The sequence below is a fragment of the Ictidomys tridecemlineatus genome, chromosome 6 (assembly GCF_052094955.1).
Source record: "Ictidomys tridecemlineatus isolate mIctTri1 chromosome 6, mIctTri1.hap1, whole genome shotgun sequence".
NCBI lineage: Eukaryota > Metazoa > Chordata > Mammalia > Rodentia > Sciuridae > Ictidomys > Ictidomys tridecemlineatus.
The window spans coordinates 96,860,923-96,888,760 of NC_135482.1; the positions used below are offsets into that span (position 1 = coordinate 96,860,923).

Sequence of the window (27,838 nt, forward strand, 5' to 3'; positions counted from 1 at the left end):
AAGAAGTCACTAGCAATTCCATATTATTTAAATACTAATATGTATAGGATATATATATATATATATATATATATATATGTACACACACACACACACACACACACGTATATGTACCAGGGATTGAACTCAGGGGCACTCAGCCACTGAGCCACATCCCCAGCCCTATTTTTTGTTTTATTTACAGACAGGGTCTCATTGAGTTGCTTAATACCTTGCCATTGCTGAGGCTGGCTTTTAACTCACAATCCTTCTGTTTTAGCCTCCTGAGTGGGATTCAAGGCATATGCCACTGTATCTAGCATTAAATACTAATATTCTAAGTTTCTAAAAACGAATTCTTTTTCCAACTAAAATTTAGTTTGCATGGTGATGAAGCAAGGATCTAAATTACTTTTGAACAAATAAATAATCCATTGCCTAAACTCCATTTAGTGAATATAATGAATAATTTATTGTAGAACTTCTCAATACCAGTTGTATGTTGATATATCCTGGGAAGATTTTCTTTCTTTCTTTTTAATATTTATTTTTTTTGTTTTAGGTGGACACAATATCTTTATTTTACATTTATGTGGTGGCTGAGGATTGAACCCAGTGCCTCATGCCTGTTAGGTGAGAGCTCTACCACTGAGCCACAAATCCCAGCCCCATACAAGATTTCTTTTTTCTTTCTTTCTTTCTTTCTTTCTTTGGTACTGGGGATTGAACCCAGGGCCTTGTGCATGCAATGCAAGCACTCTACCAACTGAACTAACTATATCCCTAGCCACCTGGGAAGCTTTTCTATTTCTGTATTGTGATATGTGAAATCATGTTCAATGGGCTTCATAAGTGTTTTAGTCAGCTTTTTTTTAAGAGAAACTCTCTTTTTTTTTAGAGAGAGAGAGAGAGAGAGAGAGAGAGAGAGAGAGAGGAGAATTTTAATATTTATTTTTTAGTTTTCGGTGGACACAACATCTTTGTATGTGGTGCTGAGGATTGGACCCAGGCCGCAGGTATGCCAGGCAAGTGCGCTACCGCTTGAGCCACATCCTCAGCCCTTAGTCAGCCTTTTCCTGACAAGAACAATTGTAGAGGAGGAAGAGTTTATTTGGGGGTTTATGATTTCAGAGATCTCAGTCCATAGATAACTTGCTCTATTCCTTGGGGTTGGAGGTGAGGCAGAACATCATGGTGGAAGAATGTGGCAGAAGGAAATAGCTCATATGATGATCAGAAAGCAGAGAGAGAGAGAGAGAGAGAGAGAGAGTCCACTTGCCAAATATAAAATATGTACCCCAAAGGCACGCCTCCAATGGATCCATCTTCTCTAGCTACCCTCTACCCACCTTCAGTTACCACTCAGTTAATCCTATCAGGGGATTAATTAAACGATTGGGCTAAGGCTTTAATAATCCAATCATTCTTTCTTTTTGTTTAGATTTTTTATTCTAATTTGTTATGTATGGCAGCAGAATACATTACAACTCATATTATACATATAGAGCACAATTTTTCATATCTCTGGCTGTCTACAAAGTATATTCACACCAATTCATGTCTTCATAAATGTACTTAGAGTAAGATGTCCATCTCATTCCATCGTCTTTCCTACCTCCATGGCACCTCCCTTCCCTACCCTATCCTCTATCTAGAGTTTGTCTAATCCTTTCATCCCCCCAAACCCATTATGAATCAGCATCCTTATATCAGAGAAAACATTTGGTTTTTAGGGATTGGCTAACTTCCTTTAGCATTATATTCTCCAGCTCCATCCATTTACCTGAAAAAATGCCATGGTTTTATTCTCTTTTATTGCTGAATAGTATTCCATTGTGTATATATACCACATTTTTGTTATCCATTCATCTACTGAAGGGTTGGTTTTTAGGTTGGTTCCACAGTTTAGCTATTGTAAATTGTGCTGCTATAAACATTGATGTGGCTGGGTCTCTGTAGTATGCTATTTTTAAGTCCTTTGGGTATAGATCAAGGAGTGGGAGAGTTGGGTCAAATGGTGGTTCCATTCCCAGCTTTCCAAAGAATCTCCATACTGCTTTCCATATTGGCTACACCAATTTGTAGTCCCACCAGCAATGTATGAGTGTGCCTTTTCCCCCACATACTTGCCAAGACGTATTGTTGTTTGTATTCTTAATAGCTGCCATTCTGACTGGAGTGAGAGGAAATCTTGGAGTAGTTTTGATTTGCATTTCTCTAATTGCTAGAGACACTGAGCATTTTTTCATATATTTGTTGATTGATTATCTTCTGAGAAATATTTGTTCAATTCCTTGGCCCATTTATTGATTGATAACCCAATCATTTCTCCTCTAAACCTTCTTGCATTATTTCACACCTGAGATTTTGGGGGACATCTCATGACCAAACAATAACAATAATTATTATCATCTATTGCATGAACACCAGCATTGGTATTGTTTTTCAAAGCTCCCTGAGAAACTCTAATATGCAGCCAGGTTTGAGAACTATGAATCTGAAGAGGCCCAAAGTTTCCAACAAATAAACTGTGAAAGCCCTCTATGAACCCTTCATCTCAGTCCTCTCATTCATAAAGCTCTTGAGCATCTTAGAAGAACTGCCTCCACAATGTCCCCATCTATTAATTTCTGGGCCCACCCTACTCTTTGGCCCTGCTGCCGCAGTGTACCCACTCTTTCTGTGATCATGAATGATCTCCATTTTGCCTGTATCCACTGGTTATTTTTTCCCTTACCTCCCATCACCTGTCAGACCAGTTGTCTTCCATGTTTTTCTGACACACCTTCCTGTCCTTTGATTCTGAACAGGGAGAGCTCCTGGTTCTCCTCCTCTTTCCCTGGTACTCCTTTTTAGTGTTTTTGGATTTCTTCTTCATGTTACCCCAACATGTTGGAACTCTGTGCCTTCTGTTCTAGCCTCCTCCCTCTCATGTTCATTTTCTTTTCTTTCATTTTTTCCTTATTTTCTCTTTCATCAGTTTCCAAGCTTTTAAGTATCATCTAATGACTTCTAAATATTTATCTCTAGTCCAGACTTCCCCAATGAGTCTTAAAAACTATACCATCGACTTTCTTGCTTCTTCCTTCCTCTCATGCTGGGACTTGAACCCAGGGCCTCACATATGTTCGTCAAGCTCTCTATCACTGAGTTACACCCACAACTTCCAAATGATTATTTCTATCATTAGAAAGTCACACTGATTATCTCAAATCAAAACGTTAAGAACAACAAATGATCCCTATGAATCTTTCTTTTTGATTTCTCCTTTTCCTCTTCTGCCTCTTACAAACACTGTGTTCTGTTGGTTCAATCTCCTGCAAAGCTCTAATCTCTCTTTCTTATTTGTTTTTGCTGCCTTTATGAAACTATGAGCTTCATAATTGGTATTATTGTATTCATTCTTATCCCCTTCAATTTATTATTCAATGGTTACTAAAGTAATATTATTTTTAACTTTTAATTTTGAAATAACTATAGACTCATGAGAGTTGCCAAATTGAGTTTACAGAAATGGGTGCACCCATCACGCAGCTTCCCCTGGTGGTAACACCTATATGATGATAGTGCCTTATCAAAACAAGGAAATGACAGTGGCACAATATCATTGACTGAACTGCACAGCATTCTCAGATTTCAGTTTTTGCATGCACTCAGTATTTTGTACCTTTCTGGGTAGTTCTGTGACATTTTATTGCACATATAGATTCATATACTTACCACCACAATGAAGAAACAGAATCATCTGTCACCATAAAGAAAGTCTCTCATGTGATCCTTTTATAGTCATACCTTCTCACTTTCTTCTGACAACCACTGATCTATTCTGTCTCCCTACTTTTGTCATTTTTGAAAATGTTGAATATATAAAATTATACACTATGGAACTTTTGAGATTGGCTTTTCTTACTCAGCACCATGCCCTCAAGCTCCTTCCAACTGTTGTATGTAATTTGATCCTTCTTCCACCTGAGAACATAGCAGCTCTGCTCTGATTCAAGGCCTGAGTGCTGTCTTTCCTTTTCCTTTGTACTTTGTCTTTATCTAGTCAGTTCCTACTCATCTTTTGTCTCTGTTTACCACTTAGGGAAACTTCTCTTGACATCCTTCCCTTTTCACCTTTTGTAGAAAAACATTTCTCATTCATAGCAAACCATTTTATAATGAATTCTTATGACTTTTTTTAAACCTCTGGCTGAGTGATTTAGCATGAAACTTAGACCCCTCAGAGTGAATGATGTAAAATAACTAGACTGTTGGCAGAGGAGATAGACTCTAGGCAGAGGAGGACAATGCAGTTATAGAGTAAAATTTAGGGAAGAATTTTCAACTAATATTTTGGGTGTGGTTGGCAGAACACAGAGTCAATGAGTCTGAGGTGTGCTGGTGAGAGTGAGATAGAATGGGGGCAGGACAATGGTCGGTCATCAGACACAAGGCTAGCAGGGCTATATTTATCTGGAGGTATTTCCATTAATAGCAGAGCTCAATAATGGAATTATAGGGCACAATTCCAGTTTTATTTAGGAAGATTAATTTAGGCAAAGAGAAGACAAGGCCTACCTGTGTGGCATTCAGGACAGAACTCCAAATTTGAGGGGGAAGCAAGAATAACTGGCAGATCTTATGAAAGTGGGTCCATGCTATATCTTTCCAAATTGGGGAATATAGTAAGAAGAATGGGAAGAAAGGGAATGAGATTCTTGGTTCATTTTTTCACCCTCAGGATTGGATTAGAAAGTATGTGGAAATTATTCAGCATATTTATGGTATCAGCGGACCTAGCTACAAGGAGCTGAGAGATTTAAACAGAGAAGAAATGGGGCAGGTGTTGTTAGTTATTCCCTGGTTAATATGGCACTATAAAGCATTCTTTCCATTACTATACTTTTCTTCACAGCATTATGCTATTTTAACCATTTACATCTTGTGTAAATCTCTTACTCAACATGATTGTTCAGATCAGAGATTAGCAACTATAAAACTTAAGTTGTCAAGTGACAAAAAGCTGAAGTATGAGAGGTTTTAAAACCCTTGTTAATTGTATTATTACTTTACCTCCTTCTCCACATGCAGAAATGCATATACTTAGATAAACAAATACTATAAATATTTAGATGAGTTTTTTGTTTTATCATATATGTTATATAATATTATATATATGTTATATAATATTTATTTTATTGGTTTAGTTCTGTGCAAAAGCAGATGGAGAAGGAAGGGAGGAAAAGAAAGATTAACACATAGATTGTCTGCAGTGGTCATAGCAAGGCACTATGTATTTTACATTAATTATGCCATATAACTCCAATAGTCCTGGAAGGTCTGGAAGGTAGATATCACCATTGCCACTTTATAGGTGGGAAAACAGAGGCCCAGAAAATTAAATCACCTTATACAAAATCAGAATGAGTGGTAGAAATGAGTTTTGATTAGAAGTCAAACTCTAAATCTCTTTTCTTACAACAGCACCAAAGAAAATTATAGGCAGGGTAAGGGTAGGAATAGATAGATACTGCTGAGATTCTGGGACTGCCATGACATGGGTAGGAAGATGCTGGAAAAAGAAGCCTCCCAAGTTCAAAAGCATTTGGAGGGAAGAAGTGAGGTGGGGGTGACTGGCTGAGGGAGCTGACTGAGGTCTGATCCTTTTGTAGCATGATCTACTTCCTGCTGCTCTTTGTTGAGAGCCACAATTTAGTCGGAATGACGCCTGGCATTTTGCTAGAGGGAATGGTTGAAAGTGACCCTGCTCTGAGATTAGGGCAGATCCTGGAGGGGGGGGGGGGATAGGGCGGCTCTAGGATTAGGGCAGATCCTGGGGTGGGAAATAGGGCGCCTCTGGGATTAGGGCAGATCCTGCTGGGGTTAGGGTGGATCCTGCTGCCTCACAGTGAACTCCTTTGGAGTTCCTGTTGAGTTCTCATGGGATTCTGGGAGAATTGGCGCATGGAGCCCGGTGGAGGGAGTGTGTTCCCGGGAAGTGTGTGTAGAGTGCTGGTGAGAGTTCGGGAAATAAAGAGTTGCTGTTTAAACCTACAAGGCTTTGTGGCGGCTAGGTTATTTGTGCCCAGCCAGACTGCGGCATTTGGTGGCCCGTATGGAGAAAGCCTGAAGCTTGGAGGTAAGTGAAATTGCTCGTCCCTGAAGGAGAGTGAAAGAATGGGTGACCATTTCAAAAAACAATGTGTTCTTGTTTTGATTTATTTTGTTTTTATTTCAAGTTGCCTGTCCCTAGAACTTTCTCAGGCAAACTGGGGAAAATGGTTGACTCAAGGTTTGAAGTTGTTCACCCCTGAGGAAGAGAAATTGTTAGAAGGAGGCACTCCGGTAAGACCAAGAACAGTTAGGGCATATGTTGATACAATACAAAAATGTTGCCCATGGCTTTTTAAAGAAGAGTTGTTAAATATATCACAATGGGACCATCATGGTATCCTATAAAAAGATTTTTCTTCAACAAGATAGAGATGGCTAGTTCTGTTTACTACACTTGTCTAAGATCCTGGTTTTTACAGAAATCTGATTAATTTACAAAGCTAAAGTGCTGAAACATCAACCACTAAATATAAAATCAAGTACTCTTTACTTATTAAGTTCCATAAGGTAATATATTTAAACATTATGTGTGTTTTCATAAATTAGTAAATGAAAAAAAAAGTTTAATATTGCTTTGTGTCTGTGTCTTTGCTGAAACAAGGTTACTAAGAGTTAAGATTCTATCAGGTGTAATTTATATACAAAGAGTATAAGAAGTTTCAGTTGGGTTTCAATTATAGTATTATAGTACCATAAAAAACATGAAAGTATTTCATCTTATTAAAGTGAAGTAATTTGTCTAAATTCAAAAATTTTATAAGGGTCTTTTCAGAATGTGAATTTTTAAAAAAGGGTTAATGACTAGTATGGCAATATGTAAAACAGTGGATGTGTAACAGATGTGATTATGCAATCTGTACACGGAGTAGAAATGGGAGTTCATAACCCACTTGAATCAAATGTATGAAATATGATATGTCAAGAACTATGTAATGTTTTGAACAACCAATAATAAAAATTAAAAAATAAATAAATAAAAAGGTTTAACAGCTAAAAAAGAGATATAAAAAGATTCAAGATGTGGAAATACATTTTAATATAAAAGGTTAAAGGAAAAAAATATTTCTAGATGAGATAATCTTTGTGTGGTAAAGTGAAAAGTTGTAAAATGTCTAAGTAAGTTACAAAAGGGCTTTAAAAGGTTAAAGGTGGTTAAGATGCCTTCTTGGCGGAGGAAAGATTGCGTCATTCAAAGCCTAGTTAATCTTAAAAACATTACTTAAAAAAACCCCATAAAAACGGAAAGATAATAGGATAAAAGCAATTTGAATAAAGAAGATTAAAAATTTGAAGTGAAAAACTTTAAAGACAAAAGTACAGAAAGGTTAAAAAAAAAGATAGAGAAGATGTAGAAAGATAAAAAAGATGTAGGAAGACAAAAATTCTAAACCCACAAAATAGAAACAAACAACAAAAAAATCACCTATTAACTATTTTCTCTAGCAAAATGCCAGGTGTCATTCCGACTAAACTGTGGCTCTCAACAGCTCTTTGTACTTCTTTATTGCCCTCAGAGAGATTCAGGTTTCCTATACCCTAAAGTTGGAGGAAGAGGAGTGCCAAGGTCAGGTATTTTGCCTCTAGATGCTCAATGAATCACCAAACCAGCACTAGAACTTCAAACTCTTGGTTATCACAGCACAAGTTAGTGCTGGTCCCACCTCCCCTAGCTCCTGGACAGCTCACCCAGAGTCACCTGGCCTAACCAGCTCCCCAAGAAGAGGGAGCTTTTGGCTCTGAACTGTGTTGCATGAAATGGTAATGAGTTCTCAGAGGTGTCCCTTATCACCTGGCCAGGCATTTGTTATTGTTTACTCAGGATTATATTCTATATACAGAATCTTTACTGGGACACACCTTATATGAAACAACACTGAGGTAAAGGGCAGCTGAGTTGATTTTCTGATTGTGAAATCTCCTGTCCTTCTGTCTCTCTGCCAGCTTGATCCGGGGCTTATTTACAAGAGAATAAAAAAGTGTGCGCCTGCGCATACGTATGTGCTCTTAAAATCTTTTGTAGGCTGTCCTCCTGCCCTCAGTTTCAGACTTCTTTTCTGCAGAAGGGAAGTGTGCTAAAACAGACTGGAAGAGTGACCAGAAAACAAGATAGATCTCCTCACTTATGGGGAAAACCACCAAGAGATTTTTAAAGAACCAGAGGTGCCCCTTAGAAGGAAACTACCAGGATGAATCTCAAAGTGGGGAGCCAATCCTTGGAAATACAGTGCAACTCACAGCAGCAAGGAAAATGTGTTTGAAAGAAGCCTTAGGCAGCATGTCCAGGTGTGTTCATCAGTAGGAAGAAGGTGATGGAGGGAGGGGATTGTGTTTAAGGCAGGCAATGGTTGTGGGTTCTAGGTTTTTCCCTTCTTGGTAGCTCTTATTTTGGGCTGAGAAAAATGGGGGCCTGGGGAAATTGTTCATCACAGGAAAAGAAAATTAATAATTGGCATGAGAATATCTAATTTAAGATTTAGTATTTCTGCACTTTTGAGGTTTGAAAGTGTTAGTAAACATAAATAGAACGGTGATTATAATAAAAATAAACTTTTGAATTTGTGTAATACCCTGAGAAAGTTTAATGCATTCATCTACATCATCATATTTAAATTCTGACACTGTTTGTTGCATCTGTGAGCACTGGTCTCATTCTACCTAGCTGTCATGCAGGCTGTCTGCTTTTAATCACTTTGCTTCTCTACAAAGTGAACTTTTGTGAGGTTTCAGGACACAAATTAGCTTTCCTTATCTCGTCTGTATATCACATGGGGTTCAGGAATTCCTGTAGACAAAAGAAAAGAAGAAGCAAGAACTACTGATAACCCTCAGCCTTATTGTCAAAAGACCTCAATTTAAACAGGGTTAGGAATATTAGGCACCATTGCTGAACCAGATCTCTTAGGTTTCAAAGTTCATTTCAAGCCCTTGATCTCTAGGAGAGGGGGGAGGGTAAAGATCAGGAGCAATCACCATCTTTCAAGGCCTGCACAGAGCTGGAGGATAAGGTAACCTTCTCTCCACCTCTTTTACACTGGAAGACACCTCAGGCATAATACACCTTATCTATACAAATTTGGTTCTCAGGATTTAGAAGGATCACCAGTTCAGTGACCATTCCATTCACTCTTTGTCCCTTCACAGGCTTGTTTCAGTAGAAAGTTGGAGCCCAGGGTAACTGAGGAATCTGGCCAGGGATCCCAATTCCTTGGCCAGTGTTGTGTCCCTTGGGATTTGATGCCCATTCCTCACTTTTTTTGCTCATAGCGAAAGAGTGCTAATCCTGGGAATTGGGTTTTTTCACTAAAAAAGCAGAAGATAGACATAGGATTGAGGGTCAGACACAGGAAAATTAATGGTGAAAACAATCCAAGGTTCCATATTTTGGTGAGTACTGAAAGAATTTTGATTCTACTTTTTTTTTTTTTAAAAATGCTTTGAAGAGGGGCTGGGGATGTGGCTCAAGCGGTAGCGCGCTCGCCTGGCCTGAGTGCGGCCTGGGTTCGATCCTCAGCACCACATACAAAGATGTTGTGTCCGCCGATAACTAAAAAATAAATATTAAAAAAAAATTCTCTCTCTCTCTCTCTCTCTCTCTCTCTCTCTATAAAAAAAAAAAAATGCTTTGAAGACAGATATGCAGACATCATCTGTGTCCTGTAAGAACTTTAAAGAATATACAGACAGATTTTATTCATGTGTTTTTTTTTCTAAATTATGGTGTGTGTGTTGGTAAAATTTGGTTTTCAGGATTCTTATGGATTCTGATATAATTCCTTCTTGACATTTTTTGGTTTTGTTAATTTGAATGACAAATACATATGTATAATAGTTTAAGGAACATTGGGATTGTAAATAAAAGACCTAGAACAAGCAAGAGTATGCTTGCTCTTCCATTTATTTGTCCATTAATTTTTATCATTGGCTGATCTATAATTTAATCATATAGAAATCATATATCCCTTGGCTTCTACCTTTCATCCTAGATATGATATTTTCCAACATAATACCTAGCACAGTGCAAATGCTCAATATATGCATATAAGATCTGAAAACAGCAGAAGGACAACTTGTTTTACAGGATGTTGTAGATAAGTAATTCTGGAATGCTCTAGATCTGAGTTCTTCTCAATCTCACTTCCAAGTTAATCTGTTAACTCCAGCAAATGGAGTTAGGTGGCTCAAGGGTAAGGATGAAATATGGAGGAGAACAGATTGAGTGGCTATGCAAGAAGACTGACAGAGGGCTGTCATCTCCATGGTTTACTCTCCCCATTGTTAGCCTGCCGGGCTCTGCCCCACAGCCCATAACCATTAATATCTCCCTGGACCCAGCGTGGCATTCACCTAGGAGTGTAGATCTCTTGTCTGTCTAAAGAAAACATGGTTGGCAGATCCCCTTGAGTGGAGAAGCAGGTGGTGAGACTTGGGTGAGGCAGGCCAAACAGTTTGAGTCACCTGGAACAGGACCAGATGTCATTCTGAGGTCAGTTAGGGAATTTTTCACAACAGAGTTTAGGAGAATGGATTTGATTTTTTAAAATGTGATGTGCAGATGTATTTGGGGAATATAAGTTTCATCTGGAAACTCACAGGTTAATTGGTGTACTAACTGAACAGAAATGTATGTAATAAGAGTTATGTTACTGTTGCAAATAGAACTATCTTTGTGTGTGTTAAAACAGGCCCAGAAATGCAGTGTGTCATTATGCTTGTATTGTGAGTATGTATGAAAGTCTGGAAAGTTAATATTAATATTTAGTTCCATTCTAATTATAATCATTAACTTCTGTGGACTTCAGACAACTGCAAATATTTCAGGTGTCTTTCATTCCCCATTTCACTCTCATTCTTTTCCTATTGGTATCTCCTTCCTCATTGTGTTATTTCCTCCTCTGGATTCTCAATTTAAGAGGGGAGATAAATCTAAGAGAAGATGCTAAAAGAAACTTGAAGCAATTGAGATGAAAAAAGCTAAGGAATAATATCTACAAGTGGGGCAATAATATTGTTTTAGTTAGAACCCTGCCTGAAGAGATTTGGTACTGTAGATATAGGTATGTGTAAACTAGTGACAAGCTATATATAGACATATTTTGCAAAGTTCAAATGAGTTATCAGAATAAACAATTTCACAGATTACCTGGACCCTTAATTCCAATACTCTGAATTCTATTATACATGATACTAACTGTGAGATAATGCTTCACATACTTATGTTTAGCTAAGAAGTAATAGCCAACATGAATACTTTTTTTTTTTTTAGCATAGTGGGAAACCTGTCTAGATATCATTAAAGGGGACAGAATATTAGTTGTCAGATTGTACAGAAGTGTTGGCCAGGAGCATAGCTTTCTTTTCTTTTAATAGTTAGATTGACTAGATTCCCTGTTCTCTTTCTTCTTTTCCCTTTCTCCTTCCCTCCCTTTTTCCTCATACTCCTTCCCTGTTTCCCTCTCTCCTTTTCTTCCCAGTGCTGAGGGGTTGAACCCAGAGAATTACACATGCTATGAAAGTGCTCTACCACTGAATTACATCTCTAGCCTTAGATAGGCTGGATTCCGGCCTATAGGAAAAGCCACCCTAGAGGATTTTGGCATAAAGGCATACCTTTTCTCAGCTTGACATTGAGTGTGTAGACAATGTCATGTGATACCTGAAATGAATTACAGAGAGAAAAGTGGTGGTGAATGTAAGCATCTTCTGATCCATGAGCTTGGTGGGTTCTGTGTGGTGAGCTTTCCCATGTAGGCTTTTGTGGAGAAGTGGGTATGTCGGGTGTGCTTATCTTAAAAATTCTGGACTTATTTGGTATATTCTACATCCCTTTACCCAAGCTGTAAGCATTGGGAAGAACTTATTATACAAATATCTGGAAAGCAACGTCATTGAGTGGACCTCATTATCCTGTACGTTTATCTCCTTGCTCTAGCACCCATTTTCATTGGGCTGCTAGGTATTCATAAGCCTAGCCTCTTTAAACTCCCTATAACAAATAAAGATGATGGTAAGAAACTGGTTCAGGAAGTGCAATAGAAGGCCATACTACCTAAAGGTGGGTGCTCTGTATTAATTGGGCTATCCAGGAAATTAACCATAGGTTTGAGTAACTGGCAGAAGGTGTGTTTGGCCATGCACTTATATTTGTGGGGTATAACCATGAGCAGTACAGAGAGCAGGTACTGTGCAATCAGGGCTTCAGATTACTTCGTTCAGTGTGTATTAGTGGGTGTGTAGTTTGGTTTCTGGGCAGAGCTCACAAGTCTGAGTTGGCTTCTGACCCTTTTTTTTCCATTTGTACCATGATAGAAAGATTATGCGTAGAGCACATATTCCCCCCCCGCCAGAACCAAACTTGTTAAACTGGCTGCTCCCTGAATGAAAATAATTACATCTAATTATACACTGAAAATGAAGCAAGAGGAAAATAAAATAAAAATGACAATAGCAGTGAGAAATTTTCAATTAGCTTCTGAATTCACGCTACTGAGCTAATGTTTAATTTTAAGAATTTCTCTCCTTTGCTCTTCCCTCTCCTCTGTGCTTTTGCTAGTTCCTTTTCTTCTATAGGGACTTGTTAACCATGGACACACTCAATTATCTTTCTCTCGCCTTTGAGGCTTATAAACAAGAGGAGGTGGACTTTGTTGTCTGTGTACAAACCCAGATAATAATTTCTCTGTGGGTGCAATTTTCTACCTTTTGGCTACCCCTGTTTACCTGGAATTTTTTGTCAACCAAACACCTGTCTCCTGAATTGTTAGGGTGTTTTTAACCTATGATCTCTGCTTATAAGCTCATAGAGCTCCAGGAAGAGTAAAAAAAAAATGTGAGGTGGGAGCTGGGAGATATCTTTCAGGCACAGAGAAACTCTGTCTCAATAAGTAACACTGTGATCATTAGTATCAATAGTAAAGTGCAGCATGTAATGTAATAATAGAAGACAACATAATATAGCTCTAACATTTTATGTTATTATTTTTGAAACATTTGAATATATTTCTTTTTTTTAAAGAGAGAGAGAGTGAGAAGAGAGAGAGAGAGAGAGAGAGAGAGAGAGAGAGAGAGAATTTTTAATATTTTTATTTTTTAGTTCTTGGCGGACACAACATCTTTGTTGGCATGTGGTGCTGAGGATTGAACCCGGGCCGCATGCATGCCAGGCGAGCGCGCTACCGCTTGAGCCACATCCCCAGCCCAATATATTTCCTTTTTATTTTTATTTTTTTAGAGAGAGAGAGAGAGAGAGAGAGAGAGAGAGAGAGAGAGAGAGAGAGAGAGAGAGAGAGTATTTTTTAAAATATTTATTTCTTTTAGTTATTGGCGGACACAACATCTTTGTTTGTATGTGGTGCTGAGGATCGAACCCTGGACCCACGCATGACAGCGAGCGCCCTACCGCTTGAGCCACATCCCCAGCCCCTATATTTCCTTTTTATTCATAGACAATTGGAGAAAGAGAAGATGGCTTGGTACTGACACTTTAATATATGTCCTGGTCAGAATGTGAGCAGGTCTGTGATATGAGCAGAGGAGTCTCATTGAAGCCCTGAGAGCGGAGGGATTAAATAGTTTTTATTGATATATGCCATCTGTTCATTGATTGTGAGGGTGCAGATGTTTCAGAGAAAGAAAGCAAACACATAACTCATCTCTCTTGACATCTGACCCTGTTTATTCACTATCTGAATTAATTTTGTATAAAAATGAAATGGTTGTTTTAAAAATGTGATGCAAAGAGCAACCCCTAATTGGGAGTCTCTCTCACCTTGTGGGAGATATTTCTATTTGCACTTGAATAAATCTTACTCTTATGCTGAACAAAAAAAATGTGATGCAGAGTTAAAGAAAACATGACAAACTTAAAGACTATAGGGGATGTTGATTTTGCTTACATAACCCATGAGAAACAATTGTTCAGGACAGATACTATGAACCTGTACTTGAGCATAGTAGCAAAAGAGTTAGGAAGGGGGCCTTTAAAATAATTTTGGTAACAATAGGATGAAAGGAAAGATTAGATCAGGGCGGTAAAACTGTATAATAGGGAAAATGCCAGAGGGGGAAATAAAGGATTTCAATTTGAATATCAGGCAGATGGACTGATATAAATGGATGGCTCAGAGAGGTGCTATTTACTAAACTAGTGATCCATAGAGACATTTAAAATTCCTATGTGTGCTTCATTTTTTTCCCCCAGAATCATTCAATCCTTGGAAATTACTCACGGTTGTGGTTGAGGAGTTCTGGGCATTTTCTGTGGGCCTAGCAGAGAAGCAGCAGCCCTGTAGCAATGGGTGAGAAGAGGGGTATGGCACGGATGCTACTGGAATGCAGTCTCAGCGACAAATTGTGTGGTAAGTTCAGATGCCACAAATGCCTGACCTTTGATTTTAGGATTATGGAGACTAAAGTCTGTATAGATTCTAGAAGGAAGATGCTTTGATTTCTAGTAGGAATGAATAAAGTGGTATTAAAAGAATGTGGACAGAGGTCATTCATTATCTTTGCAGGGTGGGGCAGGGAGAGTGCTGATCAGAGATTCAGATGTGGCATTCTCTCTCTCTGTAGGAAAATGACAGAAAAAGCATAGTATACAGTTGATGTGTTAAGAAACAGGAACACTGGGGCTTCTGATTAGAGTTGCTCCCATTATTACATACATTAAATGTAACTGCAGTGAAAGGCAGAAGAGCCGACAATTTCACCTATAATGGGCTGAGGCTGATGGGTAGGGAAAGTTGTGTGGCATCAGGTCAGGCTTCTTAATCTTCTTTCCTTGCTATTAATTGCCTGCCCAGTGGTCCAGGAGCAGCAGTATGAAGTGATCATTGTCCCGACTCTCCTGGTTGGCCTCTTCCTCATCCTTCTTGCAGTCATCTTGTGGCTTTTTATAAGAGAACAAAGATCCCAACAGCAGCGTCCTGGAATTCGAGGTAAAACTCAAACTTTGTGCTCAAGAAAGATGAATATTAGAAAAAAGATGAACCATATCTCAACAGATTCAAGTCCAAGAGTTTAGGTACCTTCAATGGCAGAGACAAGGGCTGCCTCTTTGGAGTGGAGAGGAGAGACCTCTTCTCTAGGAGGTCAGGAGTTAGAACTCCACATGTGCCTGTTGACTAAAAGAAAAATGGAAATAGAGGCCTCATGAGACCTGTTTCTGTCCTCTTTGTCCAACTGAACTAGCAAATTTTGACTATGTGAATGTCTAAGGATTAAGGAAGAAGGTCTAAAAGATAAAGCTCAGGGCTTTATTAACATCCTTGAAGGATAACTTTCTACTCTATGATCCATTCTATCCCTACTCTATTCCTCAAAAATATATGATGAGAAAGGGTGGCCTTCATTCTAGTCTTTAAAGTACTGGGTAGGAAAGGCTTAGAGGTTCTTGTGGAGTATCATTGAACATGCAATGAAAGAGAATCAGCTCATGGAGGAAGCTAAGAGTATAGAGAAGGAGAATAAATCCTGACAGTGATATAAAACTCTATAGTGGCTGATCCTCAGTCTTCGTCCAAATTTTATGTCAATTGTTTCATAAGTTCACTTTTATTGAAAACTTCTCAAAGGAATTGAATAAACTCACCCCTTCTGCTTATCACATTCTCTTTTGAACTCCCAAATAAGACTTTTTGTTATAGCTATCATCCTCCAAAACAACTCTTTCCAAGTTCATTAATGGTACCTATTTTGACAAGTCCATCTTGCTTAACCTGACAAAAGCATTTGAAACACATTCATGCTTCTTCTTTCTTGAAGTACTTTTTTAGAAAAAAAATTAAAATCACTTTTATGCTTATATATCATTTTCATTCTTATAGATTCAAATGCTTTTACTATTCTGATTATGGTTCCTGGAACTCTGGATTCTTACATTAAATCAACTACTTTGAAGTTTCAATATAATACACATCTTGTAGGTAATATGTTCAAAACCAAGGTCTTTTTTATTATTAGTTGTTCAAAACATTACATAGCTCTTGACATATGATATTTCATACATTTGATTCAAGTGGGTTATGAACTCCCATTTTTACCATGTATACAGATTGCGGAATCACATCGGTTATACATCCACGCAAAACCAAGGTCTTGAAATTACCTTACAAGTGTGCCCTTAAAACCACCCTCCCTATCTAAGTAAATCGCAAGTCCAGCCTTCTATGTTTTCATCTAAAACCTTGTAGGTATCTGTGACTCCCTCTTTTTTTCACATATTCAACCCATAAGCAGATACACTCAACTCTCTTTAAAGTTAACCTAAGCCAATCTCATCTCTCATAGGCTGTAGTAATATGCTCCTAACAGCTTTACTTACTTTTGGCCCTGCCTGTGTCTCCTCAGAGAAGCCAGATGATTCTTTTAAGGCATTCATCAGTCTGTTAATTCTTTCCTTGAAATACCTCAATAACTTTCTATGTTGCTCAGAATTTAAAAAGTCAAAGCTCTTCCCGTGGTCTTATATGATCTGAGCCTCTCTTGCCTTATGTCTTACAACTCTCTAACAATCCTACTTGGCTCTGCTGCACCAGATTCCTTGCTATTTCTCAAATACTTTAAGTATATTCTTTTCTCAGTGCCTTTGAACATCTTGTTCCCTTTGCCTACAGTACTTTTTCTGACATCAATGTGGTTTGCTACCTAATTGCTTCCATACCTTTCTCCGATGTCATTGTATCAGAAAGGCCTTTCTTGAAATGAAATCTTTGTGGATAAAGTAGCATCACTGATGTTTCTTCTTTCGTCATTTCCTCTACAACACTTATTGACTCATTATTTTCTGCCTGATCATGAGAAGGTAATCTTGTTGAATTATGACTTCACCTATTCCCAACACCTAGAAAAGTATCTGGTATATAGCTAGTGATATTTGTTGAATAAAGGGATGGGTTAACGAGTAATGGTAAATTTAATGAGAAGAATGGAATGAACCTTTCTTTTCCAAACGGAGGAAAGTTCATGCCAGCTAAGGAAGGCAGAACGTATCAGAAGACTTAAACCAATACTCAATGAAATATGGAATAATTTGACTTTTAAGATAACTTGAGGAAGAAAGGATAAGCCACAGCTATGGTAGAGAAGTTATCTATACGTTTATTCCAAATTTGGAAGCCACATGACTGACTTAAATGGTAGTCTCCACTGGCAATTACCACTACCCTTAAGTATCTGTGGTTTTGTACCTATTCAGGAACTCCCTTGTCTCCATATCATACCCATGGAGAATATAGAATTATAATCCTGAGAAAGACAGAAAGAAAATGTCGTCACTACTTTACAAGGGTCCATCCTGAGTTTTCCTAGAAGTAAAGGGGATTATTATAAAGGTTCTACAAATTTGATGTTGATACCAATTAATAGAGCAGCATCAGAAGATATCCCTCCATTGACCAGAGGTAAAACTGCGAAAAGAACTTCCTGACTGGTTCATTCTAGGCTTTTCTGGAGTTCTCAGAACAAGAAACTGGTGATTGATATCATCTCTTTATTCTAGGCAGTGCTGCTGGGCCTCCATCTAGGAGTCCAAGTTGGGAAGCAACAGGACGTGGAGGAAAAGTTCTGGTGCCACTTCAGGAGACATCAGTGGAAAGTTTTCTGAGAGCTTCCACATCTGCCTTGTCTAAGCTGCAGGTGCCCCGAGAGCAAGTCTCAGAAGTTTTGGAGCAGATCTATAATGGCAGTTATGGGATCATCTATCGAGCCAAGATGTGTACTGGGGACCCTGCTAAGCCCAAAAATATTGTCCTCAAGACTTTAAAAGGTAAAAGGAGAAGTGTTAGACTTCCTTTCCCTTTTTACTTTTCACTTGTGAACCCCTAACAATAAATGTCAACAGCTTTGCAAACATTAAGATATTTTTCAACAAATATTGTAATCACAACTGTGTATATAGAAGAAGGCAATTAAGAGTGGAAGCTTGAGACAAAAATGATATTCTTCCGAGTCTTTATATTCCTAACTTATCTTTACCTACTAAGGCTATTAAAATAGACTGTTTCATATTAGATGTTTCTTGGACTAGGATTCTGAGGTTGCTTTTAAATTTCTCCTTCCTGTTTGATACTCCTTCCTGATACTGCATTTCTCCCCCCACCTCTCTCTCTCTTTTGCTGATACTCATAATGTGGACTGGTAATAATGAATAAATAAAATAAAAAAGGATAAGATAAACAAGAATATTAATCAAAATGCTCACATAGTTCCAGTGTTTCAATAAGAATAGAAATTTGCCTATTTAGGAAGAGGAAAGCCTATTCATTTCTAAGATGTAGTCTATATCTTTGATAAAGTGTCAGTGACATTGAGCATCGTTAACTTCTAATTGGTCCTCTATTTACTTTTTGTCTGCACTTACTCCTCTGAGAGGTCTTGAGAGTTACCATCTGAAATGGTTTTTTGCTCCTTGTTTCCTCTTAATTGGTTGAGCTCACTGCTCACTGCCCTGGCTCTTCTATCCTCTGCAGAACCTGCTGGGCTCCATGAGGTGCAGGATTTTGTAGGAAGAATCCAGTTCTATCAGTACCTGGGGAAACACAAGAATCTAGTACAACTGGAAGGCTGCTGCACAGATAGGCTGCCACTCTATATGGTGTTGGAGGATGTGGCCCAGGGGGACCTGCTCAGCTTTCTCTGGACCTGTCGCCGGGTGAGCAGTGGAGTAGAGGTGTTAGGGGGCAAAGCTTGACCTGGTTGATTAGCTGTTCACATATCAATTAGCATCACAAGTGACAAAACATGGAGACAATATAATAATAGCATAACAGTAGCCGAGTATCAATGTCCAAGAGAACTTTTTGCAGTTATTGAAGTATTCCATATCTGCTCTGTTCACTGGTAGCCCCCAGTCACATGTGCTGTTGAACACCTGAAATGTTGCGGGTGTAATTGAGAAACCAAGTTTTTAATTTTATTTAATCTTGATTAATGTAAGTTTAAATAGACACATGTGATTAATGGCTATCATATTGGGCAGTGTGTTTATAGTTTGAACTCTTGATCCCACCTACTAGCTTATAACTTTTGGCAAGTTACCTCACTGATCCTGAGTTTCTAATTCTGTAAAATGGGAATAATCAATTATTACAAAAAGTCAGAGACCTGAAAATGTCATAATTTTATTCTCTTTTAATGTTGAGTAATGTTCCCTTGTGTATATATATTACAGTTTCTTTATCCATCTATTGAAGGGATCTAGGTTGGTTCCACAGTCTAGCTATTGTGAATTGAGCGGCTATAAATATTTATTTGGCTGTGTTACTATTTGGTGTGTTGATTTTAAGTCCTTTGGGTATAGACTGAGAAGTGGTATAGCTGGGTCAAAGGGTGGTTCCATTCCATACTGCTTTCCATATTGGCTGCACCAATTTGCAGTCCTACCAGCAATGTATGACTGTGCCCTTTCCCCCACATCCTCGCCAATATTTATTGTTGTCTTTATTCTTAATAACTGCCATTCTGACTGGTGTGAGATGAAATCTTAGTTTTGATTTGCATTTCTCTAATTACTAGAGACGTTGAACATTTTTTCATATATTTGTTAATTGTATATCTTCCTCTGAGAAGAGTCTGTTCAGCTCCTTATCCCATTTATTGATTGGGTTGCTTATATATCCTGGAGTTTAGTTGGAGAATATCATGCTAAGCGAAGTAAGCCAATCCCAAAAGACCAAAGACTGAATGTTCTCTCTGATAAGTGGACGCTGATCCAAAATGGGGGTGGGGAGAATGGGAAAAATAGAGGAACTTTGATTGGGCAAAGGGAGTGTATGTGGGCAGGAAAGATGATAGAATGAGATGGACATCATTACCCTAGGTATGACTGCACATATGGTATGACTACATTGTGTACGACCAGAGAAATGAAAATTTGTGCTACATTTGTGTACAATGAATCAAGATGCATTCTGCTGTCATACTTAATTAAGATTAATTAATTAATTAATTAATAAAAAAATAAGGGAATGAGCATTGCTCAAAAAATCAGAGACATTATGTATGTAAAAATTATTATAATGACAATTACATAACAACTATTTTTGTTATGATGATTTTAATTCTGTTGTTACTATTTAAGTGTATTTTCTTTAAAATTATTCTAGTGTTCTAGTATTGAGGAGGAAAGCATTCAGCTTTTATATTTTTATACCTCAAACCCACATTAAAAAATAAACAAACATGCTGGGCACGGTGAGATAAGTAATTCCAGAAGCTTAGGAGGCTGAGGCAAGAGGATCGAGACTTCAAAGTCAGCCTCAGCAAGAGCAAGGTGCTAAGCAACTTAGTGAGACCCTTAAACAAAATACAAAACAGGACTGGGGTTATGGCTTGGTGGTCGATTGCCCCTGAATTCCATCCCTGGGACCCACCCATCCCCCATAACATGTTCATAATTTTCCAGACTTAGATGGCATTTCTTTTCCTTATAATTTTCCTAGTTCTCTACATAGTCCTCTTTCTGAAGGGCCACTGTTTCCCTAGTTCCTCACTTGCTGACATGCAAATTCAATATTAATAAATCTTTACAGTATACTGATTATATTGTATAACTGAACACATATGAAAAAGGAATTCTAATGTCCTTCTCATATAATTTTCTTTTGACACAGAACTACTTCTTTCTCTTCTCTGCAGGTAATATTCATTTATTCTTCATCTTTCCAACTGATCAGTTCTCTTCATCCTACTATCATATACTCTTTTAACCCTCTGTGCAGTTCTTTCATGGTACTTAAACATCTCTAACAATTTCTTTATGATTATTTGCTTCTAATTGACATAGGATTATTTGATTATAAGTCACACATCTACACAAAATAAGTGGCAGAAACAACTATGTTTATTTTGCTCACTCTATATTCCATGGAAATTGGTGCTTTATAGGCCTTCTGTAAAAGACAGAATGCATTGAGGTGATGTGCTCTTAACCACATGGACACAGACACACTGCTCCAGAAAAATGACAGTGGATAACCTTATATATGCTTGTCATTCTTACCCAGGGTTCATTTCTATTCTTCATTAGTCTTCTAATCCAATAAATCATGATACTTTTCTGCCTGAAGACTTCTATCAATCTATCTTTGGCTTTTTATCCTTTGTTTTTGTGTGTTTTCCTTAGCCTTCATATATTTGTATTTCAGATTATATCTATTGTACTTTTTAAAAAATCAAATGTGTTAATGCCACTTTGATATAATGTTTTTTCTCTATCTCTTTAGGATGTGATGACCATGGATGGGCTTCTCTATGATCTCACAGAAAAGCAAGTCTATCACATTGGAAAGCAGGTCCTTTTGGGTCTGGTAAGACTAGGCAAAATAAAAACCAAGGGTGGGGATTTTTCTCATTAGCCTAGTATTTGGTGTCATTGTTCCCATGTTCAGATTCCCAAATGGGGCATATATTTTAAATTAGATAGAGAGCAGGGGCAGATAATCATACACTGATAATTAATTTTAGTTCCTTCTTTGAAATCATTTAGATAATCTACTACAGAATTGGTATTTCCAGGGAGGAGGTAGTCAGTTTAGGATTTCTGGAAGGAACAGGGAAGATTTTAAAAGTTTACTCAATTTTAATATTCAAAAGATAGTGCCAAGAGCTATGTGCCCATTTGCTTTATACTCTTATTTATCTATGTACACTTTTAAGAACTAATGTGAAAGGGGAAATTTGGGGAGCAAGTTGGGAGAAGATATGGGAAGAGAAACTGAATGGATGAAAGGCTACAGAGCCAGAAGTGTACAAATTTATATCTGGAAAACAAGACAAACTGGTTTGGAACATGTTTGGTTGGAAACTTGATTTGATAGTGAATGTGATAGGGAGTGCACATACTTAAAAAAGAATAAGAAACAAGTGAAAGAGGAAGAATGTGAAGGGGAGACAGTAGAATCACTCTTTTATTTTAAAACAACCTAAATAAAAAGGTTTTAGAACTCTGAGTTTAAGAGAAATATTTATCTTTATGTGAATCATTCAGGAAATTTAGATTATGCTATGAAATCACTTAGATAATTGTGTTTAAAATTAGCATTTGCTGCAGAAAATCGAGGTTCTGTGAAACTACCATTTTAACTCTTTGATATATCTTGCCACCCTAATGTGTGAAATATACCAGGGATCTAAGCAGAATCAGGAGGAATTGAAGGAATAAAAGAAGTTGGGAAGGTGAGAAAAAAGCAAGAGTTGTATCTGAAGCTCCCAATGGACAGGATGGGTACACACCATATATTTAATATTATCTTCAGCGTATGGAGCACTTAGCTGGTATGATCCCTTGGTAAAGTTAGGATGTCAGACTATAGTCTACCTTGTTGTGATCCTTAATTGTTGAGGTGCCTTATGAGGCTAATTGATGAAACCAATGCATTCATCAGGGCCCTGTATTACCTATAACGGGCAATATCATACTATTTGTTGTTACTTTTAACAAACTCAAAGTCAACACGTTCCTTAATTCTTCTCATGACCATATAATTTTTTTTTGTTCTAAAACCTCATGAGACAGAAATAGTCATCACTGTTTGCTTCTTCTCAACAATTGGAAATTACAGCTCACTCTTTAAAATTTTTATACTATCCTTGATTAGCAATCATAATTTGGAACTTCTATCTTTTTAGCCATGTACAACTTCTTGATTTCTCCATCAACTTTGAGTAGATTTGTACCAGAGGAGAAAAGATCCCAGCAAATCTAGGCCATCAGTCACAGTGGGTCTCAAATGCTTTAAAGTCTGCACTAGAATAATTTTGATACTTCTTTACAATATAGGTTATCAGATTTCTTGTCCTAAATTATGGTTTAGTGAATTCAGGGTGCAAATATTATGTTTTAAAAAAGCTTTCTGGCAATTCTAATTTGGAACTTGACTCAAGAACTATTAGTAGAATAAAAACTAAAATGGGTCATTAAATAAAAATAGAATTATTAGTAGAGTTTTTGTTGTATTTTCTGTGAATTAGAATACCTTACTCTAGTTACTATCACTTAGTTACTCTGTAGTTTTGTGTAATCATTTAAATTTAGCCAAAAGATACTTCCCTAAATCAGTTAATCCAGTTATTTTAGGGAGACAATAAAACTTTACATAAATTCAATAGTATGATACTTAATTTTGCTATGAATTCTACTCCCTTTCTAATATATAACTGGGTTCATATCTGGTAGATGACAACTAATCTTCAGTGGGACTTACTAGAAAGTGGTAGTCAGATGATGTGGTACTCAATCCCAACACTATCACTACCTAACCTTGGACAAGTCACTATCTCTAAGCCTGTTTGATCATCAACCAAATAGATAAATAGCAATCAGGTTGGCTAAGCTCACAAAACTGTTTGGAAGGTCAAAGTAGATAAAGTATATAAGGTAAGTTTTGAATTTGATATGACATGGGTTTTAACAAGCATTTCTTATGTGCCAGAAACAGTTGGACAGTAGTAATAAAAAGGTAGAGGTATCAATAAAAAAAAAAGGTAGAGGTATTTGCACCTGTATTCCAAAAAAGAAAGCAAACATGTAATGCAAACATCAGCACAAAGGAGCAATTGCTGAATAAAGGAAACATATAAGACATTGAAATATTTTAACAGAAAGGGAGTCATTTTATTGCAGATGGAATTTGGAATTAATACTTTCAAAATCCTGTATTAGGGATGAGGGTGTAGAAGCACTTGCCTTGCATGCATGAGGCTCTGGGTTTGATTCTCAGCACTACAAAACTAAATAAGTAAATAAATCCAGCATTAATGTCATTTGGATTATTTGCTCAGTTTGGTCATCTTAAAAATGAGGTAAAATATCTGGAAGTGATGTCATTATAATGAGACTTGTTTAGAGTAGGAAGTGCCCTTATCTTTTTGAGGCTTCCTAGTATGTCTCATCTGCAAGCTGAGCAGTGACCTTAAGATAGCTGATTATCTTTGACCTATGCTGTCAGGAATTTCTGCAGGATAAGCATCTGTTCCATGGGGATGTGGCAGCCAGGAATATCCTGATCCAAAGTGATCTGACTGCTAAACTCTGTGGATTGGGCTTGGCTTATGAAGTTCATGCCCTTGGAGCCATCTCTTCTGCTCGGACCATCCCTCTCAAGTGGCTTGCCCCAGAACGGCTTCTCCTGAGACCTGCTGGCATCAGAGGAGACATGTATGGTTTGTTCCTGCCCTTTGGATATATTCTCTTCATGACCTGAGTGTTCTCCCTGATTATTATTGGGTGTATTGTCAAGTATGTCTACAAATGAGATCTATACTCAGAAGTCAGAAATACTCTCAAGAAGAAATGTTATGATACAGAGTACATGTTTGGTCTCTGCTTGCAATCCCCTTTGAATGCTTTTTCAAGCATTCCTTCTGTATTGGATTAGAAGCTTACATTAGGAAAGAAAAAAGTTGCAAAGATTACTCACACCAATATCTGAGGACTTAATCTAGTAGTTTTGCTTTAAACCTGAAGGGTGTGAGCCCACTTAATCAGAAGACTAGTTAAGTAAAGAATCCCTAAAGTAAAAATACTCAGACCACAATTATTTTTTTTAAAAAGAGAGAGAGAGAGAGAGAGAGAGAGAGAGAGAGAGAGAGAGAATGAGAATGAATTTTTTTTAATATTTATTTTTTAGTTTTCGGCAGACACAACATCTTTGTTTGTATGTGGTGCTGAAGATTGAACCTGTACCGCACGCATGCCAGGCGAGCGCACTGCCACTTGAGCCACATCCCCAGCCCCACAATTCTTAATTTTAACTTAAAACATATACATGTGTATTTCTTTATCAATTTTAAAAAATTCTTTTTATTCTAATTTGTTACATATGACACCATTACAATTTATTTATAAATCTTTTGAAGAAGGGGAAAAGCTGCATTATGGGAGAATGGGGCTTCTAAATGAAGTCATATGTCCTGTTTCTTGTCTAAATAGCACCTCTAATGACTAACTTTGGGTTCCAGTTTGGGATGGTTCTAAGTGTAGTGAGAAACTTAAAAACATTTGCACAACAATTTGACTGCATACTTGTTATTATTTTAATTTTCTACTGTTCTCACCCACACAATTTTACAATATCTCAACAAGCAAAAGTTTTATTTGTTTTCTTTTTTCTCCTTCTTTGTTTGGGGGAGGTTACCAGGGATTGAACTCAGGGGCACTCAACCACTGAGCCACATCCTCCACCCTGTTTTGTACTTTATTTGGAGACAGAGTCTCACTAAATTGCTTAGCACCTCACTGTGGCTGAGGCTGGCTTTGAACTTCATCTTCCTGCCTCAGCCTCCTGAGTTGCTGGGATTACAGGTATGCACCACTGCATCTGGCTTACAGAGAGATTTTCATAAGGCACAGACAGATTGTTGTACAAGTCATTCATAAGAGATTTGGATAAGACAGGCAAATTCCAGGAAATGCCAGGAGGTCACATGTACCAGAGCTGGAGTCCCCCTCGTCAAAGATAGGGCAGGGACAGGATCAAATAGTGGGAGGTTAGTGCTTCTTATTCACCACAATTTTGCATGACCCTATTCTCATCATAACGCTTTCTTTTTAGTAGTATACTTTTATAGATTGTTTTCAAGGCATTCAACTTACTTTTCACAGAGATAATATTTATATTCAATCATCTTTTATAGTATTTATTTGCTTATATAATAATACACAATTACAGTTACATGTACAATTGATGTAAACAGGCTTGTAAAGAATCACAATTGACTATTTTTGGTAACCATATAACTCAAGTGCTTGAAGAAGCTCAGAGATGGAATGTAGAGTATCCTAACAGCTATGAGTGTCATGAGTGGTAGAGGAAATTTAGTACATTAGTTAATATGATTTTGGTTAAAAACTTCCATTAATGTTTTACTAATATCTGCTTTTCCATAGATACATGTTGTAATGTATCTATTTTATGACTAAAATTTAATGATTTTTACTATAGTATTATATACATCTTTCAAATCATATTGCTTAAGCAAATACTCATTCCAACAACATATAAAGCTTGCTCTGTTATTATTTTTCCTAGTTTTGGGCAATTAGATTTACTGAGAAAATAGAGGATATATGATACCCTTGTCTGGCTTGTGCTAAGAACAAGACTAAAACCTTAGCAGAAAGGGGTGGAAAGAATGAAAAAAGATGCAAAAGAAATTTCTCTATGGGTGAGTGGATTTATGTGATTGTGTGCGCGTGCGCACACACACAAATAATAGTAAACATCTATTCATGTTAAATATAGAAGAAATATACATCCAAACTTCAAAGAATTAGAATCTAAGGGAATTGTACAGGAATGTTTCGCTCTTTTTCTACCTTTGTCTGTGGCACCCAGGGCACTCTACAACTGAGCTACATCCCTAGGCTTTTCGTTTTTTATTTTTATTTGAGACAAGGTCTCATTAAATTGCCCAGGATGGCCTTGAGCTTGCAATCATCCTTCGTCTGGGATTATAGGTATGAGCCACTGCACCTAGCCAGGAATGCATTATTACTTTGCTTATTTTATCAGATACCCCTTCATTCTTCTTTATTACCTTCTTTATGGTACTGTTACTGAAGGTTTCTAGGAAAAAAAAAAGTGAGCTCTCTAGGAAAGAAAAAATAGAAGTTAAGTAGATGGTTTTATTTCTTTTACAGCTGGTCCTTTGGGATCCTGCTTTATGAGATGGTGACTCTAGGTAAGCATGATCTCCAATAGTGTGTGGCTGAATGCAAATATACAAGTATGTTTATTTAGGTGTAGATTTTTTTTTGAGAAAGTGTTTTAGAACAGGCCTGAAGATTAAATGGGTTGATATGACTTCCAAGCCTGATTCCTGAGAAGTCTTGTAAAGTGATGATTCCCTCTTACTCTACTCCTTCCCTCCCTTCCCATCTCTTAACTTTCTTTTTGCTCTCTTCCTTTCTTTCAATCCAGCAATATTAATTCCAAGAGATTTTTTTCTTATCCAAAGGATAATTCCTACACTGATTTTGTGTAAACATGTTTTCTTCAGACTTATTAATCGATTCAACTAAGAAACTGCAGCACCTTTCCATGTTATGAAGAGTGGAGGAAAGGTCTTATTTCTTACTTTGCATTATTTTATTACTTTCCTAAAGACTCAAGATTCTCTTTTCCCCAAATTCACTATGCTACATCCTTACTAGAACAGCAGGGGACAACTCTCTTGTATCTAGTATTTTCCCTATGGGTTTATCTTTTGCTAACAATTAGCCCAAGTGAATGAAGAGTAATGTTATTTGAAGTTCATATTTTATGACACTGAAGTTCTCTTGCTACTCTCATTCTTTCCATATTGACAGGGGCACCACCATATCCTGAAGTCCCTCCTACCAGCATTCTACAGTATCTTCAGAGGAGAAAAATCATGAAGAGACCCAGTAGCTGCACACATACTATGTAAGTGAATTTTGAAGGTCTGCTTTTCTCTAATTATAAATATTTTTTGCTTCCTATCACTCTCTTTTCAAAGTGGCTCAGATGATCCTCAGTTGTCTTTAGGTGCTAATGCATGGACTTAGACAAAACCCATGAGGTAAAACACATTTGCTAATATATCATGTATGCATACATATCATGTATGTGTGTGTATACACTCACATTATCATACACAAAATATTGAGGCAAAACCAGAACTATATTAGGAATCTAATTTGATAAAATTTGTTTAATTTTGTAGGGATCTCCTAAAATAGGCAGGAAATAGATTAAATGAAATTTAAGTACATTATTGCTTTGTGTAAATGCCAATCGTCTGC

At 37.3% G+C, this 27,838-nt stretch overlaps 1 protein-coding gene across 3 annotated transcripts in view; it reads left to right on the forward strand.

The window, feature by feature from the left end:
- Nucleotides 1-27,838, forward strand: part of Styk1 (serine/threonine/tyrosine kinase 1) — a 53,686-nt gene that overhangs the window by 23,085 nt on the left and 2,763 nt on the right. For 2 of the 3 annotated variants that reach the window (XM_078015244.1, XM_078015246.1), the window contains exons 2-9: nucleotides 14,276-14,432; nucleotides 14,877-15,011; nucleotides 17,573-17,839; nucleotides 18,543-18,724; nucleotides 21,297-21,380; nucleotides 24,021-24,229; nucleotides 26,714-26,754; nucleotides 27,383-27,479. In XM_078015244.1, the coding sequence (XP_077871370.1) occupies nucleotides 14,369-14,432; nucleotides 14,877-15,011; nucleotides 17,573-17,839; nucleotides 18,543-18,724; nucleotides 21,297-21,380; nucleotides 24,021-24,229; nucleotides 26,714-26,754; nucleotides 27,383-27,479 (1,079 nt within the window). In that variant the 5' untranslated portion in view covers nucleotides 14,276-14,368. Of the gene's footprint in view, nucleotides 1-7,119; nucleotides 8,362-14,275; nucleotides 14,433-14,876; nucleotides 15,012-17,572; nucleotides 17,840-18,542; nucleotides 18,725-21,296; nucleotides 21,381-24,020; nucleotides 24,230-26,713; nucleotides 26,755-27,382; nucleotides 27,480-27,838 lie in introns of those variants that run through there. The other variant, XM_078015245.1, reaches the window with a different exon arrangement.